At 39.6% G+C, this 18,082-nt stretch overlaps 2 protein-coding genes and 1 long non-coding RNA gene across 4 annotated transcripts; 1 reads left to right on the forward strand and 2 right to left on the reverse strand.

Moving 5' to 3' along the window:
- Window positions 1–4,336, forward strand: LOC122886807 (dehydrogenase/reductase SDR family member 12-like). Its single transcript, XM_044219488.1, has 10 exons — window positions 1–206; window positions 667–800; window positions 877–959; window positions 1,068–1,163; window positions 1,267–1,348; window positions 1,429–1,490; window positions 1,627–1,731; window positions 2,395–2,485; window positions 3,233–3,370; window positions 3,517–4,336. The coding sequence occupies exons 1-10, from the start codon at window positions 151–153 to the stop codon at window positions 3,681–3,683; spliced, it is 1,014 nt and encodes a 337-aa protein (XP_044075423.1). The 5' UTR covers window positions 1–150; the 3' UTR covers window positions 3,684–4,336.
- Window positions 4,337–4,518: 182 nt separating this feature from the next.
- LOC122886803 (cullin-3-like) lies at window positions 4,519–14,798 on the reverse strand. Of its 2 annotated transcripts, XM_044219444.1 has the most exons (17): window positions 14,492–14,619; window positions 13,045–13,087; window positions 10,995–11,192; window positions 10,436–10,549; window positions 8,817–8,977; window positions 8,419–8,533; window positions 8,101–8,329; window positions 7,790–7,935; window positions 7,513–7,689; window positions 7,251–7,421; window positions 6,997–7,104; window positions 6,622–6,746; window positions 6,414–6,510; window positions 6,110–6,244; window positions 5,731–5,917; window positions 5,284–5,429; window positions 4,519–5,098 (listed from the first exon to the last, which is right to left on the reverse strand). In XM_044219444.1, the coding sequence occupies exons 2-17, from the start codon at window positions 13,048–13,050 to the stop codon at window positions 4,967–4,969; spliced, it is 2,247 nt and encodes a 748-aa protein (XP_044075379.1). In that variant the 5' UTR covers window positions 13,051–13,087; window positions 14,492–14,619; the 3' UTR covers window positions 4,519–4,966. The 2 variants fall into 2 exon arrangements, with proteins under 2 accessions (XP_044075379.1, XP_044075378.1); XM_044219443.1 differs by lacking the exon at window positions 13,045–13,087 and having other exon boundaries at window positions 14,492–14,798.
- Window positions 14,799–14,986: 188 nt separating this feature from the next.
- On the reverse strand, window positions 14,987–15,743 carry LOC122886811. The gene is made up of 2 exons (XR_006380432.1): window positions 15,605–15,743; window positions 14,987–15,300 (listed from the first exon to the last, which is right to left on the reverse strand). It is a non-coding gene; the product is annotated as an uncharacterized LOC122886811 (long non-coding RNA).
- Window positions 15,744–18,082: the final 2,339 nt, after the last annotated feature.

An 18,082-nucleotide genomic window follows, 5' to 3' on the forward strand; every position in this document is an offset into this window, starting at 1 on the left:
TGTCAGGGTGAGTGTTGAAGTGTTATTCCCACGCATGGCCGGCAGAGAGCAGCACGTGCACCCTTTCCGCCTGCTTCATGTGATACTTCTCTGTCACAGTGGTTGACAGGGACTGGCAAGCTGGTGCACTTTTTGGGGATTGTTGATAACATGTCTCTGTACCGAAATGCTATCTGGTTTTTGAATGGAATCCACCAATATACAAGGTCAGTCTATACTACTGAGTCCTTATTGTGGATCTTATCTAGAGATTTAGAGATTCTAAAGAAACTGCTGTCAGGGGACACTTTGTGAATCTCAGTCAGTGTATATATAGTACAAACTGTTAGTCCTGCTTGTTGACTGTCTTAAGTACAGGATTTATTGTCTGTAAAATGTATCTCATGTCATTTATTTTAGCCTAAAGACTGCTAAACAGAATACCAAAGGTCTGAATAGTGTAATGCACACATCACCACACAAACTTGCCTTTATGTATAATTACAATAGTTCCATTGACAGCTGATGTGTCTTGAGGATGACATTCACATCACATGACTACTGAAGCTAAAATATGAAGAGAGAAAAACAGATTGTCAATCTTGTGACTCTGTTGTTAAAAAAATCTATAGACCTCCTTTAACTTTGAGGCACACATTGATTAGTGTGTTTTGCGCGTGCCTTCAGGAAGGGACATGAGGCGGCATCTAAAGACTTTGAGCCCCAAGACCTGAATGTGTCCGTTGTCGGAAGGTCTTTTATGATCACCGGAGCCAACAGTGGAATTGGCAGAGCAACAGCCATGGCTATAGCCAAGAAAGGTGAATGCTGGAGAGGTATGTTCTCTGCCATGCACTCTATATTGATAGAAAATAAAGTTTTCTGTTTTGTTTCCAGGTGGGACAGTCCACCTGGTGTGTAGAAACAAAGATAAAGCAGAAGATGCCAGGGAGGACATTGTCAGTGAGTCTGGGAATATGGTGAGTGGTGTTTGCCTTGCACATGCCTAACGCTAAATGGGAAAAAGAAGTGACAAATCCCATGATTTGTGTGTGAGAGAGAGACTCATACTTATCTGGTTATTGTAGGAGGTATACATCCATATTGTGGACATGTCAGAGACACGCAAAGTCTGGGAGTTTGCAGAAGCCTTCAAGAAGCAGCATCCATCCTTGAATGTGTTGGTAGGTATCACCCATCTCCTTTAATCTTCATCACAAATATAAATTAATAATGTTGTTGGTGTGGACTCAGCTTTTTGACTTCTTTGTCATTTTCCTGTGACAGATAAACAATGCAGGGTGTATGGTGCACAAGAGAGAGGTGAATGCAGAGGGACTGGAGATAAACTTTGCCACCAACACTATGGGTGAGACCTCATTCTGATGGTCACAGAGTGGTACGCTCATATAATAGTTTTAAATTAGTGCCTTTTCTCCATCTCTTTAGGCGTGTACATCCTCACCCAGAGTCTCATACCACTTCTACAGAAGAGCCGGGATCCGAGGGTGGTATGGACACACACACACAAATACACACAAACAACGTGCTCATCTGCATCATGTGGACAGCATAATGCCACTTCTGTTCACGCTGTTAGTGGCTGTTGTCTAAGCACACTGTGCCTTTCTTCTCCCTGCCTGTTAGATCACTGTGTCCTCGGGAGGCATGCTGGTCCAGGAACTCAGGGTTGATGACTTGCAGTCAGAGAGGGGCTACTTTGATGGTGTCATGGTCTATGCCCAGAACAAGGTAGAAGAGGAGAATGTAATCCAGGTTATAAGTCAACAGTGGTGGAATGTAACTAAGTACATTTACTCAAGTACTGTTCTCAAGTACAATTTTGATGTATTTCTATTTTGTGCTACTTTATACTTCTACTCCACATTTTGGAGGCAAATATTGTACTTTTTACTCCGCTACATTTATTCGATAGCTTTAGTTACTTTGCAGATTTAGATTATTAATACAACATATACATCAACAAATAAGTTATGATATATTATTGCAGGTTAAGCTAACCAGCAGTATATAAAGTAATTAAAATGAGCCCCACTTTTCCAGCTGCAACACTAAAGTGATGTACACATTAATGCAATTCTGAAATGGGCCATTCTGCATAATGAGTACTTTGACTTTTGGTAATTCAAGTATATTTTGATGCTAATACTTTTGTACTTTGAAAATTTTGAATAAAGGACTTTTACTTGTGACAGAGTATTTTAACACTGTAGTATTGCTACCCATCTGAATACTTCTTACCTGTATCTGTCTCACTGGGTTTGGATTTGTCTGTGTAACGTGGTTGAACAGAAGAAAAAAATACAACAGTAAAGCAAAATACATTAACAGTAGTAGTGAATATTGTAAGGGTACATTTCTAAGCTGAGGCGACAATGTGTTGTTTCTCCTCAGAGACAGCAGGTGGTGCTGACACAACAGTGGGCTAAAGCCAACCCAGTCATTCACTTTTCTGTGATGCATCCGGGCTGGGTAGACACACAAGGTACTGACCCATTACGCAGCAGACCCAAAGGGCCTGAAAACTATTGTTGCTGGTGGTATATATTTTGTCTTTGTTTCTTTCTGTTCTCAAAAAAATGCCTTTCAATGAACAGACAATCGCACACATACTGCACTTGCACAGCAGTCCTGTCCTCCAGTTCTCCTGACGGTGGTGCTATAGCAAATATTTTAAGACTAACACTTTTTTTCATTAATTCAATAAAAAGCAACCAAACCAAAATTCACAAAATTCTACAGGTTAGTTTCATAAAAAAGTAACCAAAAGTGTTGTCCACCGTCTTTGGTGGACAAGTAAATATTCAATTTGGTTGTTTTGAAAATTCATCCAGGTTTGACCCCATAACACACAAAATGTGTGACCATAAACTCTAATGTAAACATCTGCCTTCATAAATAAATAAATATTTACCTAATAGCAGTGAGCTGTGAGATAGAGGACATGAGGTAATTTTGCGTAATTTTCATATTTTGTAATCATTTAATTGTTGAAATGAATAGGTATTTTGAGTCTGCATTAGAATGATTTTCAAAGCAAAAAATAATAAAAGCAAAATTTATTTCTATTATATTTTTATATAACACTATTCTATTTACTTTTTCATCATCCCCAATTAGTGAAAATTACCCAAATTATTTTAAAGTGAACTTTTCCTTGAGGACATACTTTGAACATGCACTTTAGTTTTCACTGAACCTGCAGACCATTGATCATTTTTCCTTTTTCCAGCTGTTTCTACATCAATGCCTCAGTTCCACCAGATGATGGGGGAGAGGCTGCGCAGTGTAGAGCAAGGAGCAGACACTGTTGTGTGGTTGGCCTTGTCTAGAGCTGCTGCCAGAACACGCAGCGGGCAGTTCTTTCAAGGTGAGCTGCACAAAGTCTGACAGGTTCTTCCACTACACATACAGAGGTGTTCCTTTCATATATATATTTTTTTCAATCTTCTTAGGTGAATTCAGACATCACCATCACCTGGCATCACTTGTTCTGACAGACTGTTTGTGTTGCAGATCGTAGGCCTGTTCCCGCCCACCTGCCTCTGGCCTGCACTCACAGTTCTGCTATAGAGATTCAGAGTTTCATGACTCAGCTGGAGACTCTGGCCAGAGCCATTCAGTCACAACCTGATGCAGAGCTCAACAGTCCCATGGGCCCTTCCAGACCGCATTTTGTCTGAATCGTGATATTAATGTCATTGACCCATTAAAGCATTAGTTACAGTAAGATACATTTCTGAAACAATTGGCATATTTATCATGTTTAGTCTTGTTTGTCTAATGTACCTCCTAATTCTACCCATTCATTTTAAAGACAAAGCCATATGTTCAGGACAGTGCATGGCTCAGTGTCACCTGTTTTATCTGTGATGTCATCATGTGTTACCTGGACTGTCAGCATTGAAAATGTCATAAACTATTGATTTAAAGACAAAAGTAATTGAATTGGATTCAATATCTCAATAGCTGTTACTGAATGCATTTTAAAACGTGCGTGTCTGTTATGTAGATGATTTTCTGCTGAATGTGATTTGGATTTTTGACTTGAGGCTGACAGGGAAAAGTGTATCAGTGTTCGCACAGCAGTCTGCAGTGCTTACATTTTAGATGTGCAGTACATACTGCTCCCCTTTGTGTTGACACCTCTTAAGTGGTTAGATATTTGCATGAAGGGGTAATTATAATGCAACAGTAAAAACTCAGTCTAATGGATGTAATGTGAGAAATCACTGTCATCTGCTCCCGTTCAAATTGCTCAGTCCTCACAAAGAGCCATTTTGTGCTCAAAATATTGTCCTTTTCTTCATGTAATAAAGGATACGTTTTAACCGGAGCAAATAACACTGTTTTGGGTCCTTTGCGAGACAAAATTCAGTAATTGTTTTTGGACTCAGCACCTGGAGAGAACAGATGTTTTCATACTGAGTGCAATGTTAAAATCCCAATGAAGGTAAGTATGTAAGAGTCAAATGTAGAGGATGTGCAAAGCATTTCTGTGAAAAAATACAGAGCATCAATACTCATTATTTTTTTATTTTTGTTTTGTAACAATCCACATTTGCTGTTTTTAATAATTTTATTATTTTTATACAGTATTGAAACAAAAAAAAATAATGTGGTGCATTCACATTTTTCCCAAGGGATTCTTTGCAAGTTTGATCTCTACAAGGGTAAAACAGTGAAAAGCTTGAAGCTGGATCCATCCATGTTAAAACTCACAGGGAATAGGAAGACTGGGCCTGATTTAAAAATCTACAAGTTTTGTTGGAATTTTTTTTTGCTGCAACATTTTATTCCCCATTAACGTGTGTTTACCGTGTTTTTGTAAGGGACGATGAATCAGGTTCCCAGCATTTGTCTTTAAAAGAAACTTCCAGTCCATGCGTAACAACAGTCCAAAGAAAACAAACAAATCCCATCCTCCCTGTCCAGTCTCTTCCTCTTCTCATCCACAGTTCATCTTCTATGCAACGTAGGTGTACACTTTACGATCTTCTGGCGTCCTCGCCAAGTATTCTCTTTCTATTAGTCCTTCTATACGCTTTTTGATTACCACAGGGCTAGGAAGAAAACGTGCCCGGAGCTGCTGAGTCACCTGAAGACACAAAGTCACAAAATGTAAGAAAACGGCACCTTTTCAACAACTTCTCTGCAAAACATGTCACAATGAAATATTTAGAAGTTTTGGGATCAACAAATGGACAAGGGAAATTACTGAATTAAAATTGCTGTCCATTAAAGCAAAAGAGCAAAATGTGTATTCTCATGTGGGTTCCTTACCTCCGCCACCAGGACGTTGTGCTGCATCTTCTTCCTTGACTTCATGATTCGGACAATGGCTGCCTCAATCTCATGCTTCCTGTCATCATCAACTTTCTGCCGCGTCTCTTTCCTTTCGGGGTCTGATTCTCCTTGTTTAGCAGCAACTGGGAAAGTAGGATATAGGAACAAGATGAGGTTTGAAGAAAAAATGTAGAAAATCTCTCAAGGTACTGTTTTATATTAGCAGAAAGGAGAGTCCCACCCCACTTCCATGTCACAATGTATTCTTGAACAGAAGATTTAATTTATCCGCGTTTCCGAATGGCTGAAACATGATACTGGGGTATTCTGTTCATATTCTGAGCTAAATGTGTATGACAGTAGTGGAAAGAAGCTAGCCCAGAAGTGAGGTGAGACTTAAGCTCTCTGTAGTGACGGTATGTGCCATACACAAACTTTGCCCACCTGTCTGTATTTTGACTCTATGCAGTTTGGAAGTAAACTGATCGTTGACTGTAAACACGTGGCCGCTCTCAATCTCCTTGGACTTTGGCTCCTTGGTGAGGACTCTCTGTGTCGGCTTCCCACATGCCAAAGATTGCAACGCTCGCACTAACTCCCTCTCAGGAATATCTGTCTCCTGCTGGATCTCCTATAGATGGGGACAAAAAGTGCAATAAGGTTGTAAAAAAGGGGGAAGAAGATCATTGTGAAATTCTTTCCTCACTTAAAAGGATGCATGCAAGTCATACAGTAAGCAAAAATAACCTCTACAAAGACAACAACATCTAATGGGAGATTGAGATTAAGATGGACAGGTAAAGCTGCTTCACTGTGTCCCCACCTCAAAAGTGCACTTTTCTCTGTTATTGAAGAGCATGAGGATGGTCATCTGGAAGGTGGAGACCTGCAGTATGTGCTTCCGGGTGTTTGAGCCTGTCACCTGAGCACCTCCCACACCCACTTCTGAACCATCCTCCTGCAGATGAAGTTGAAGGGAAGGTGGATTTATAAATGATGATACTGCCTTGAAGAAAACAAATTGCTTTCCAATTTCAATACTAAACAATACCATTGTATCCTGAATTTTAAAGCTTACAATAAAAAAGAAAGGGAACCTGCACTTTTAAATGGCATTTTGCGTCTACCTTTTTAATAGCCCCGTAGAAAGTTGCGTTTAGGTCTGCCCCGCCCATGTGGTGTTGCAGTGTGAGCTGTCTACCACTGTGCTTAGCAAGGTAAAACCTGTAAAATAAAAACCAGGATCAAGTTCTTTAGAAACCGCACAGAACAACATTGAGCCTCCCTATGTATAGTAAAAAATTTGAGTGTTGAGAGACTTTTTAAGAGCATTACCTTCTAAAGACTTCAAAGGCGTGTCTGGGAGCGGGGGGGATGGTGCATTTAGGTGTTGCTGACTGTGTAGGCCAGTAGCCAGTGGTGAGAACTCTTACCGTGAGGTCCACACCACTTAGAGATGCCTTTAAGAGATGCATGGAAGTTTTAATATACATTTTGACAAATAACATAACTGAAAAGTTATTACATCTCCATTACAAAATAACTGGTACACAACAGCTATGGGTTACTTTTTGTGACATTCTGATGTACTAATGAATGTAAATTAATTATACTAAAACTGGCTTCATTGTAAAAATGTGGGTATTTAAGTGTGCCTTGTTTAGAGTCATTAGTGTTTTGTTTTTCTGAAAGGGTGTCTGAATGCCTTACCGACGTGGTTTGTATGTGTTGCCTGAACTCATCCATGGTAGTGTTGGAGATGCTCATGTCTCTGAACATCCCTTCCAGTTTCGAGGTAAACTGACAGCCACATTCTGTCTGCAAAGGAGAAAGAGAGAGAACTGCGAGTTCAAACTGCTGACGGAGATTTAGGCAGGGCAACATGAGCAGAGAAGATGAAATAAGAGGAATAGCGCAAGGGATATGCATATACATCTGTATCCAAAACTTTCTCAATCTTTTACCTTGAGCTTTGAGATCATGTTCTTCTCTGAGTCGTCTGAGACACTCTTGTTGCTGAGTAGCCTGCGGCCCAGATGCTGCTTGTAGTATCTTTCAAACACATCCTTCTCCTGCATAAACCTGAACAACACCATGGCCTTGTCAAGGATAGACTCCACCTCCTGTTCTGTCAACTGGTCAAACAAGATGGGGAGAAAAAGAATGAGGCAATGTACAGGAGAATATTTGCTATGTATTGAAAGAAAATTCGCAGAAGCTACATACTCCTTTGACACCCTTCTTGAGCTTGTCGTCAATAAAGAGTGAAAGGTACTCTGGTGAGCGGGAGTTGAGGTTGAGGAAATACTCAAAGTCTCCTGCTATGGTTTGTTTGAAGAGCCTGTCATTGTTGAAGGACTCGAGGAGGAAACGATCAAACCGTGTCTTCAAGTCTAGCAGGCCCTGTTGAGGAGGCAATTACAAGGAGGTGATATAATCTATATTATCCAAGTGTCTAAGTCTTGAGACATAAAGTTGTGTTTTTGTTGTTCAACCAGCATACCTGGATATAGTCGACAGGGTTCTTGCCCTCTCCCTCTTCTGACACCAGAGCTTTGCCTTGCTCCCTCAAGTAAGAGCTCATACACTCGCACATCGTTTTCAGGCCATTTGGCACACGACTGAATAGCTTGTACATGCATGCCAGGTCTGAGAGAGAGACAAGATGGGAAAAAGAATGAGAAACAACACAAATTGTTATGGAAAGGCTGAAAAAAAAAAAAAGAAAATCCCTTGCTTGCAATTATTTAATTTTATTTAAAAATCAGAATTAGAATTAATTGAAGGGAAAAATCAATTAGGCAAAGCTTTTACCTTCCGTCTTGCCGTTCTTCAGCATATGGACAAGGCCAGAGTTCTCCATCTCCACAATGGTCTTCATGTGTTTAGAAATTAGTTCCCTTTCCACCACCTTGACAATAGGCTCCTCCGTAGACTTGTCCAGGCAGTGCATAACTCGCTCAATCTCTTCATTGATTCTGGCCTCTACCTTCTTAATGTAGACACTGGCACTGTTTTCTGCTAGGAACGTTTGGCTCTCCATCTGAAAGAGCAGACATTGTGTGTTGTTTTATTACAAAGATTTTCAGTGGTAACAAAAATATAGACACCAAGAACCTTCCACAGACATACCTGGAAGAATTCCGCTGACATATCTAAGAAAGGGCCCTCAAAGTCCTCCTCATATACAGACCTGCCGTCCAGGCCAAGAATCATCAGCATCTGGCAGGCGTTTCTGATGGCCCCCCTGCAATGAATAATAAAAATTAAAAAATGTAAGGCATATTCCATATTAGCAGTTATTAAAATGACAATTAAAATGTCCATGTTTTCATTACCAGAAAATAGCATATTGCAATAAGATCTACTAAAAAATAAGCAACAAAAAGTAAATACCTGATTGTGTTTAAAGTTGAAACATATAATTTAATAATCAAGACAGATATCTAGGAAACTTGCTGCATCAACCTGGAGCAGGCCCAGTTACAATAATCCTTTAGATCAAGCAGTGAAGTAGCATTTCTGCATACCTGTCTACAACCTCTCCCTTCCTCTCACGAGCAATCATGTCCAGTAATGTCTGTCGTAGGTGGTCTCGAATGCAGCCATAGCGCACCACCTGGTCCCTGAATATGATGAGGCCGAGGTTGTACACATTCTCCACATTGTTTTGTTGAACATAGACCCGGTCCTGGGAGAGAATGGGGTGAAAAAGATATCAGATACTGTATGTATGGAAAGAAATACTATGGCCCAAACTGACTCAATTACATTCATATAAATGTATGCATGTTGAGAAATTTAAGAAACTTTAAAAGCGCAGGTAAAACTACTAAACATATTTAAGAATATACAGTTTGTATGAAAGGTATTCATCCCACTTCCCTTGGACATGTCATGTATTCAAGTATTTTGTATGCCGACTTAGAATAAATGACTGGTATCTGAATTATTCACAGAAAACAAAGTTACAACATAAGCCCCTTCCAGAAAGCAGAAATATTCAAGGGGGATGTAGGTGATAAAATATTTACCATGCCACTCAGTAACAAGATTTGACATTACAAACTTCCCGAGCTAGTAGAGAATGACAAATACTAGCCAGTGCCAAATTACAGGAGGTGGTTTCAACGAGAAAACAAACTTCCAGGATATTCATGGGATCATAATGTGACTTGCATTGCCGTTTCTTTTATGTGTAAAAGAGCACTTACTAGTTTTAGTCCTGCCAATTTCCAACACCCTGTTTTATGAGCTTTTTCTTAATTAGAGGAGTAAATGAGTTTGCATTTATTAGACTAGATTACTAATAGATAGATAGATAGATAGATAGATATATAGATAGATAGATAAAAAAATAAATAAACAAAAACTTGACAAATAAATAATCCAGGACCTAAAAGAGAGGCAGTGGCTTCCAACAAGGTAAAGACACCTGGTGAGAAAAGCAAAGTCACACTTGCTGCATCTGTTTGGCTCTCCTCTAGAGGTCAGCAGGCAGGTGACAACAGCAGCAGCAGGCTGCTCTCATTGCTCAAACGTGGTGAGTTGACCATAGTTAAGCAACAGAAGCCCAACTGTCCATGGTAAGGCCAGGACAGGAAAAAGGAAAGTGTAGAACAAAAGAACCCCAGGAGAGCGGTGTAGTCTCTGTACTGACTATGCCATTGTTTAGACTATGCTTGTGTCTATCTCAAGGGCTCACTCACACACAACCACACAAACACTTTGGACTTGCTGCTGGCTAAAGTAAATCAACTAGTCCTGCCAGTTTTCCAAAAACACAAATAAATACATCAACAGAGGTTCATTGTTAGGCCCACAAATAAAACACCACTTAACAATCAAAGTCCAGAATAGGATGTAGGTGAAGGCTGGCCAGAGTTGGAAACAAAAGGCCATTTCTTCAAAAGCACAACGTTATTCATGACACAGAACAAGAACCATAATCCACTTGCAAAGGCAGCAGAACCCATGGGAGAAACATCGAACTTCTGGTATTTTCCCATTGACAAAAATACAAAATAACAGCCACCACTGCGTTGTGAAACGGTAAAAATCTTTGTACAGTAAATTCATCTACAACTACAGAATGATTTAATTATAAAAAATTGAATATGACAAAAGAGCACAACAGCCCACCACCTACCATGTACATGAGGATGTCTCTGATCATAACCATGGCAGTTTGATGGTCATTCCAGGCCTGATTCAGTGTTTGCAGAAAGTTATTATTTAGAGAGTTTAGGACATCTTCTCGTACCTGAAAATACAAACAGATTGACAAAGTTGAGGTCACCTAGAGTTATCTCTGGTGTGACTGGTAAACATCAGGTCATAAGGACAAATGTGAAAAGATTTAAAGAGGAGAGGGTAGTTTACAACAGCTTTGGACCTTGTAGCTGTCTAGAAATATAAAGTCCATTCACGGTCCATTTGTGTATTATGCTTGGTAAAAGATGGGAGTGTAAGCTTGTTTATTTTGTTACTAATATAATCAAACATCCTTCACACATGTACTTCACGGTTAAAAGTTGTATATCTCTTTGTTTGCCAACAAGAGACAATTTTACATTTCTTTATCTATAAGTGAGAGTAGCCAGAAGATTGGAAACTTAAAACAAAGTGACACAATGGTAATGATCTATTACTGATTATCCAAAATTTCAGACTGTTCATATTTTTTGAGAAAGGAAATGTTTCTTTACTTTGTTGATGAGATGCTCGGTGACGACCTCCCTCAGGCCTGTATAGAGCTTCTCTCCATGCTTGTGGAGAACCATGGTGTAGGCGTTCCTGTACAGCTCCTCAAAGCTTAACCCACTGTTGTTCTTCCTCTGGATCTCCTGGATGGCATTCTTTAGAAGGTCCCAGATGTTGTTCACATACTTCTCATCCATTGTCATCTAGGAGGGACAGAAAGATATGCTTACTTGAAAAATGTCTATTCTTCATTATTTCCACATGGTATGCGTAGATGACAACAGTAATGTCAATGATTATTCTTTGCAATAAAATTTAGTAGACCAACGATACTTGTAAAAAAGATCCATACCCATAATACAGGTCCAATATATGCTCTTTGTTGTTAATGACTAATAGTATTGCAGCTTTCTCAAGCTGTCCTTGAGGATTTCAAAACATATATTTTTTTCCACTCACTTCCACACTAAGCAAGCAATTTCTAACTTGCAGTGTGGACAGGAAACCCATATTGATGACTTTCACAGTCAAGCTTGGGTACTAAAGTGTAGCAGCAACGTAAACAAGCCGCATGACACAGATTACTTGCAATTCTCTCTGTGATACAATGCAGTTAATGCCTGGATTATTCTGTCTGCTGTCAGATAACTTTGCAAGCTTGTAATAACAATTTGATCAAGCATCTCAATTTAGCAGCACAGGAACTGTTAGCTTTGGTTAACAGAAAATCATGATCAAATCACTATTTTACACTTCTGTAGTCATATATCAGCAGCAACAGAGAGATCTATTATTGATTCAATTTCCACATGCCACACATGTTATCGTTAAGGTTGTGATACAAATCCGACAACATGCTTTTGGTTTGGTTGCTGCAGACAAAAAGAGAGGAAAAGCAATGTAAAAAATTAGTGGATTGTCAGCATCAAGCATCAGCCAAGAAACACACATCACAGAAATGTTGGCAGTGTGATGATATTTTGGCAATCAATATTCAACAGAAAATAAAACAATATTCATAACAAATTGTGTTGAAGACCACGAAGACTGCGCCATCATCTTGAGCACACAGCATGAAAAGCTGCACAATCCCAAAGACAAGCAAGTGCTGCTTGACTCCAGCAAACAGGTAACCAAACACCCTGGCAAAAAATGACTTCTTTTTCTGAGTGTCCATAATGAAGGATTAAAAATATAATTAAAGTCAGTAAACCAAGACATTAAGTCCTTGGGTGTTAACATTTCTCCCAAACTGTACCTCCAAAGCTGTAAAGAGAAAGAGAGGGTAGAGAAGCAGCCGTGAAGTTTGTCAAACTTCTCTACCACCTTTGACGTGTTCAACTTTCTGACTGAAAATAAAATACTTGATGGGATAGATGGGCCAGACATTTTCAGCAGCCTATTTAAAAACCTTTTTTTTTAGTTTTTGGTAATGACAAATTTTAAACAAACGCAAATTAACGTAATAACAAAATAGCAGCCGTTTGGAGATGGCGGTAAAATAAACAAATACTTGCCAGTCCAGGCAGGGTTAAACTGACGGTTTTCATTGTCAAATTTACGTTTCAGGGTTGACAGAGGAACTGTGTGTGGATGTCAAATACAAGTTATATCATTAAAGCACAGTGTATTATTTAACTTCTTTAACTCGATCAACAACCCAATGAGAACCTGACCTGAAGGGAAGACCTCTATTTTGTCTATCACACAAAGAAATCTAGTGAAAGTAAGTATGCACGTATTAGCGCCCATACCGACTTTATTAAGCAGATGTGTGTAATGCCATCTGTATATAATGTCCATAGTACCACTTGTAAAATATTTTCATAATATTGCTCTATCCTGCATTTATGCACATACTTCATATCCTGCACTTGCTCATATTGCACTTCTGGTTAGACCTAAACTGCATTCTGTTGCCTTGTACTTGTACATGTGTAATGACAAAGTAATAATCTAAGCAGATTGGGTGTCAGCCAGATGTGACTGAACCGCATTAAATACAGTTTAAATGTCAATGTCATTATAAAATTCAGTGTTTCAGCTATCACTTACATTCATTCAGTCACGTAGGCTGCCAGTTTTTGGCCTCATGTTACTTTACATAAAAAAAAAAAATCACGATTAGTTCCTTGCATGAGGCATACAGATTTTAAATTTGGGAAAAAGAGAGCACTGGTATTAGTAATCAATAGAACCAGTATCGGGAGAGAAAAGGTTGGATAGATGAATCTTGTGAAAAGTAACTCCAGCTTCACAGCTAACCTGCCCAAATTTCAGTTCTAATCAAATTCTTAGTCAGAGTTTTAAGATCACAGACTGAGCATGTCTCAATAGCTACTAGAAATACAAGAGCTGTAATAGAATCAATTAATATTAATTCCTGAATTCAAGTTTCTTATTATATTGATTAACACAACCTAGTAGTGGCCACACTGTGGACTAATGGCCTGGTCTTGCATGTAATCTCAACATTTGAGAAAGGATTAACTGTGTTCACTCACTCATCTGCTCACTGACTCATTCTGCCAGACACCCACTCATAAACCTGGATATCCAACAGAAAAAAAGCATTTGTTTGTGTTTCACACTAACAAACTTAACAAGAAATGGAAGTAAGTTGCAAGGGCTAGGTAACTTACACAAGATTGCATATCCCACAAAATGAAAACTGTGCTCATAATGGAGATTAATTGAGTGGGTGAATATGGAATTCAGCCCAGTGTTCAGCTTTAGTTTAGTTCAGTCATTTTATTATCCCAAATGGAAAACTTGACTTGCAGTCAGGAGCACGAGATAGAAACACAAATACAAAAACAAAAAGTACAAAAATGTTTCCTGTGCATACAATATACAGACCACAGCGGACGTTGGTGAAATCATTGTGCGCCAGTAATACCAGTAGTAGGTAGCTGGGTTGACAACGTCAACAACATTAACTACTCAAGTTACCTAAGGCATGTTTACTGTGGTCTCACATTAGGCTGAAGTTGCGTTAGCTCCCAAGCTAACACTACATGTTAATGTGTTAATTGCCATCTATAAAAGCCTACGCCAAATGCGTGGTGTAATGAAATACCAACAGCCAAATGGGCTTGCCGTTACCATAGCGTAATGATACTTGCTGACTGACTGCAACTTAGCTGGCGTCAAGTCAGCTAACATTATCAGGCCTGCTACTTAGCTAGCGTTAGCTACTATTTGCTAGTAGTATATCACTGATGAACTTTCCTTTCATATGCTAACATTAGCTCATGTCAAACGACGATAGCATTTTCAAACCAAGAAGCTAGCTAACGTTAAATAAAATTAACTTGGAACATAGCTAGCTAATGTGCTTCAGGTAATCTGTCCAGCTTATAACAGTTTTCACATGACAATGACATGTCTTTCTTGTTTGACCAGCTAGCTAACAGCAGTTGCTAGCATAAAGACCTGTCATCCCCGGTACTCGAGTCTCATAGTTAGCGTCTCAGCGCTTACAGAGCCGGTAAAGACTTACAGGAAAGGCTCGTATCCTCATCTTGGTGTCCTTCTTGGTGCCGCCTTTGAGGTTGGACATGATTAGTTAGAACGACTTTCGTTTCTAAGTTGACTTAAAGACTACATGAAAGGCAGCTGCTAGTTTGCCTTATACGCCAGGAAAGCGGCAGGGAAACTCAGTGACCTCCCCTTTGGGAATTAGGTCGGTCTGTGTATCTGTTATGTTGTTGTCACTCGCTCTCTTCTCAGTGGTTTTTGGCTAATGTTAGCTTGTATGCAGTGATGGCGGACGGCTGTACTCTACTGCGCAACGCCGAAATCTCGCGAGAGTGAAGTCACAACACTGACAGGTGCATTCCTCAGGTTTATGATAACTGCTCACTCATATCATAGCGGTTACATTGACATTACACTTTATATTAATATTTAGACGAAACACTGTAAGTAGTCAAGAACTATTTAGTGACAAAATAACTGGTTCAACTTAAAAAGGATTGGCAAGAACACACCAAGGGCAGAAAAAATGTTTTATTTGGTGCTGATACACAATTTTGCTCCAGATGCCAAATAGAGTTAACGCTAGGCTAACCTCGCCTTTAGTTCACTCCACAATCCCAGGTGCTGGTACTTTTTTTTTTAACAGAAAGCACAACTATACACGACCACTTTGTGTCAGTGTCAGATAAGTTACAGTATGATACCATGCAAATTTTTATCTTTGCTGTTTTCCAGTCCACCGCTCACTTTTAGCATTGTCCAACTGCCAGTTCCGATGATTGACCAACGGCTGGAAGATTGAATATCTTCTCACTGTCATGACGACGCTCTCTGAATGAGAGAGAGAAAAAAGAAAACAACAGATAGGTGAGTCCAAGGAACTCCTATGAAAACTAAAGACATTAATTTCAAAGCAAAAAGTCTATGGGGGATAATAACTACTAGGCTATCAGAATATTAAACTAAGAACCTACCTTAGAGTACAGTAAGGCCACAAAATCTCAAAACTAAGTATCACATTTGCACATTTTACAGTCTAATGAGGATATTTCTGGGCAAAGTAAGCCATTTTCTTCTGCTTTTACTGGATTATTCATCAATACATAGTGCTAATAATAGTAGGCTATAAGTCTACCTCTGCATTCTGCTGTCATGGTGGGAACTGTTGCATTCTTTCGCAGATTAGCTCCAGCTCTCCTCCTCAGGCCCATGTTCTCCAGCTCCAGCTTTCTGATTTCCAACCGCATCGCGCTGATCACCTGGATAAGCCTCTGTTCGCTCTCCATGGTGCTGAGCACACACATTTCCACCCTGTCTGCATCTCTCACAAAGGCAAGTAGGCCTACAGTCTACGCGTATGCCCTTTTTCATTCAAAGTTGATTTCAAAGCTCAACATTGGGCCAACAGAGAAATAAGCAGCCAATCCAAGAGTAGCACTCTAATTTGTCATCAGACCATTGAAAGTCTGGTCACATGATGGGGAGAGTGTTATTTTCTTCTTAGTGATCTGATGCCTACCGCTTTCTCTCCTCCTGTTAAATATTCATCTACTCTGTCAACGTAAGACAACAATGGGTCCTTGGGAGATGTGTAGCCTTTGGTCTAACAGTCTGTATCAAGGTGATATGGTGAACTGCTTCCCCTTTAGACTCAGACTACTTCTCACTATGGCTAAATGCATAAAGGTTGACATAGAAGTTATTTACATTTGTCTAACATCTATTTGTTTTGTATCTAAACCTTCAGTTTCTTCTGCCCCAAATTTGTTTTATGTGAGGTATATCAAAACAGACCTCTCAATTTCCACACCGATATCCTCTAGGGCTCATGCAGACAGCCTTACTGCATTCACACAAATCTAAAAACTGCATGCACACAGTAAAACTCATGAATGTATAACTATGATTGCTGTGTGTCTATGTGTGTGTATATTTAATATATGAGGCTTTACAGTAAGAACACCTATGCATCATATGTACAGTATTTCGAGGAGAGTATAGGAGTCAGAGAGTGTCTGTTTGGTGCTGCTCTGCTGCTCTCTAGTGTCTAGTAGCCCCAGCATCATGCTTAAAGAGTAACCTAACACCAAGCAGAAAAGCATTGTTTCACTGGCCTCTTCTGGTTGAAACTGTCAAGTCTATAGGACCTCTGAATACAACCAGCAGTGATGTCATCGCATACTGAACACACTCTGATTACACTTCTATATCTCTTTCTTAGAAAGAAATTAACCATTTCCATATCACTAGCTCTGCTTTAGATTGCCTTATAAATGTGTGTCATGGACACTGGTAGAGACCAGCGGACATCAAAAACATTAACACTGTAAGAAAAAGAATAGTTTATTCACTGAGGGGATGTAGAGATAAAGGTAGTACGTATAATGCCACCTTTACAGACAAATGCAAAAGATCATAATATTGCAAGGATGTCAGAGTTTTTTGCCAGATCTTCTGGGCAGATGGATAGTATCACGCACCATTTGTAGATTCATTATTCTGAATTCAACCAGGAGGCTTTGTCGTTTTATATAGTTTTTTAATGCACCCTCTGATGCAGCTAAACATATCACTAGTGGGTGTTTCTGATTGCCAGTGTTTTCTACTTTGCTGCAGTGTATTTGTTTCTATCTTATGACCCAAGCTTACACTTAGCACCTAGAGGCCTTCCACAACTACTGTGGGCTTGTGGATGTCTGAGATGACTATGGGACTGTACTTCCAGTAGACAATAAACCCTCTGCTGCATACAGTACCTTAATGGCCACACATTACGCATGATGCTATGTATGCAGTACTGGTCCACTCAGTCTTCATGTTTGACTGTCTTCCTCTTGAAAGCTCCTTCCATTGGATGCTTCTTAGGAATACTTAGGAGCTGAATCTTAACCACCCATCATGATGTTTGTCCTCAGCCTAGCCATGGTTCGTAACAATGATGCATTATAGAAAAGGAGTTACAGACTAGCGTATGTATCAGAAGAAAAAATGCTGTGCATTGCATTTTGTCAGGTAACATCCTCTCTGATATTGGTAATAAGGATGGTGTCATATGAACTGTGGTTTTGGCACAGAAGGTGCTAGAGCTACAACCACAATGTGTGTGTTTAGAAGTCATGTTAGTGTTATTGTGGGGGGTGAGCTCTGTATTGAACTGCCACATAAATTCAGCCTGTCAGTTGTAGTGCATCTAACTGAGCAAATGTCATATAAAGGGCAAATCACACATTACTTCATCCTACAGAGATAAAGATAAAACACACCTATATTTAATATTTTGGTGATGTGTGAACTCCTCATTGATTTGTCCTTTAATTTCTATAATTTTGCTTGGTGACATTGCAAACAGACCTCTGTAACACACATTTGAGCAGCCGAGTGTACCATAATATCAAGTTGCCTGTTTGCTTGTGTCGTGTTTTGACATCGCATTACATACTCTTTAAGTTCCTCCCATTCCGCAGCATGGTGTGTAAGCTGTTTGTCTGCTGATAACAACCGCCTCAGCAACTGAGAGATAAACTCCACATGCTGCTGTAGAGACAGCTAACACGAGACGCTGACAGCGTACATGACAGAAATGCATTGTGATTGTGGAAATGAAGACTCTGCT

The sequence above is a fragment of the Siniperca chuatsi genome, linkage group LG13, assembly GCF_020085105.1.
Source record: "Siniperca chuatsi isolate FFG_IHB_CAS linkage group LG13, ASM2008510v1, whole genome shotgun sequence".
NCBI classification, from domain to species: domain Eukaryota; kingdom Metazoa; phylum Chordata; class Actinopteri; order Centrarchiformes; family Sinipercidae; genus Siniperca; species Siniperca chuatsi.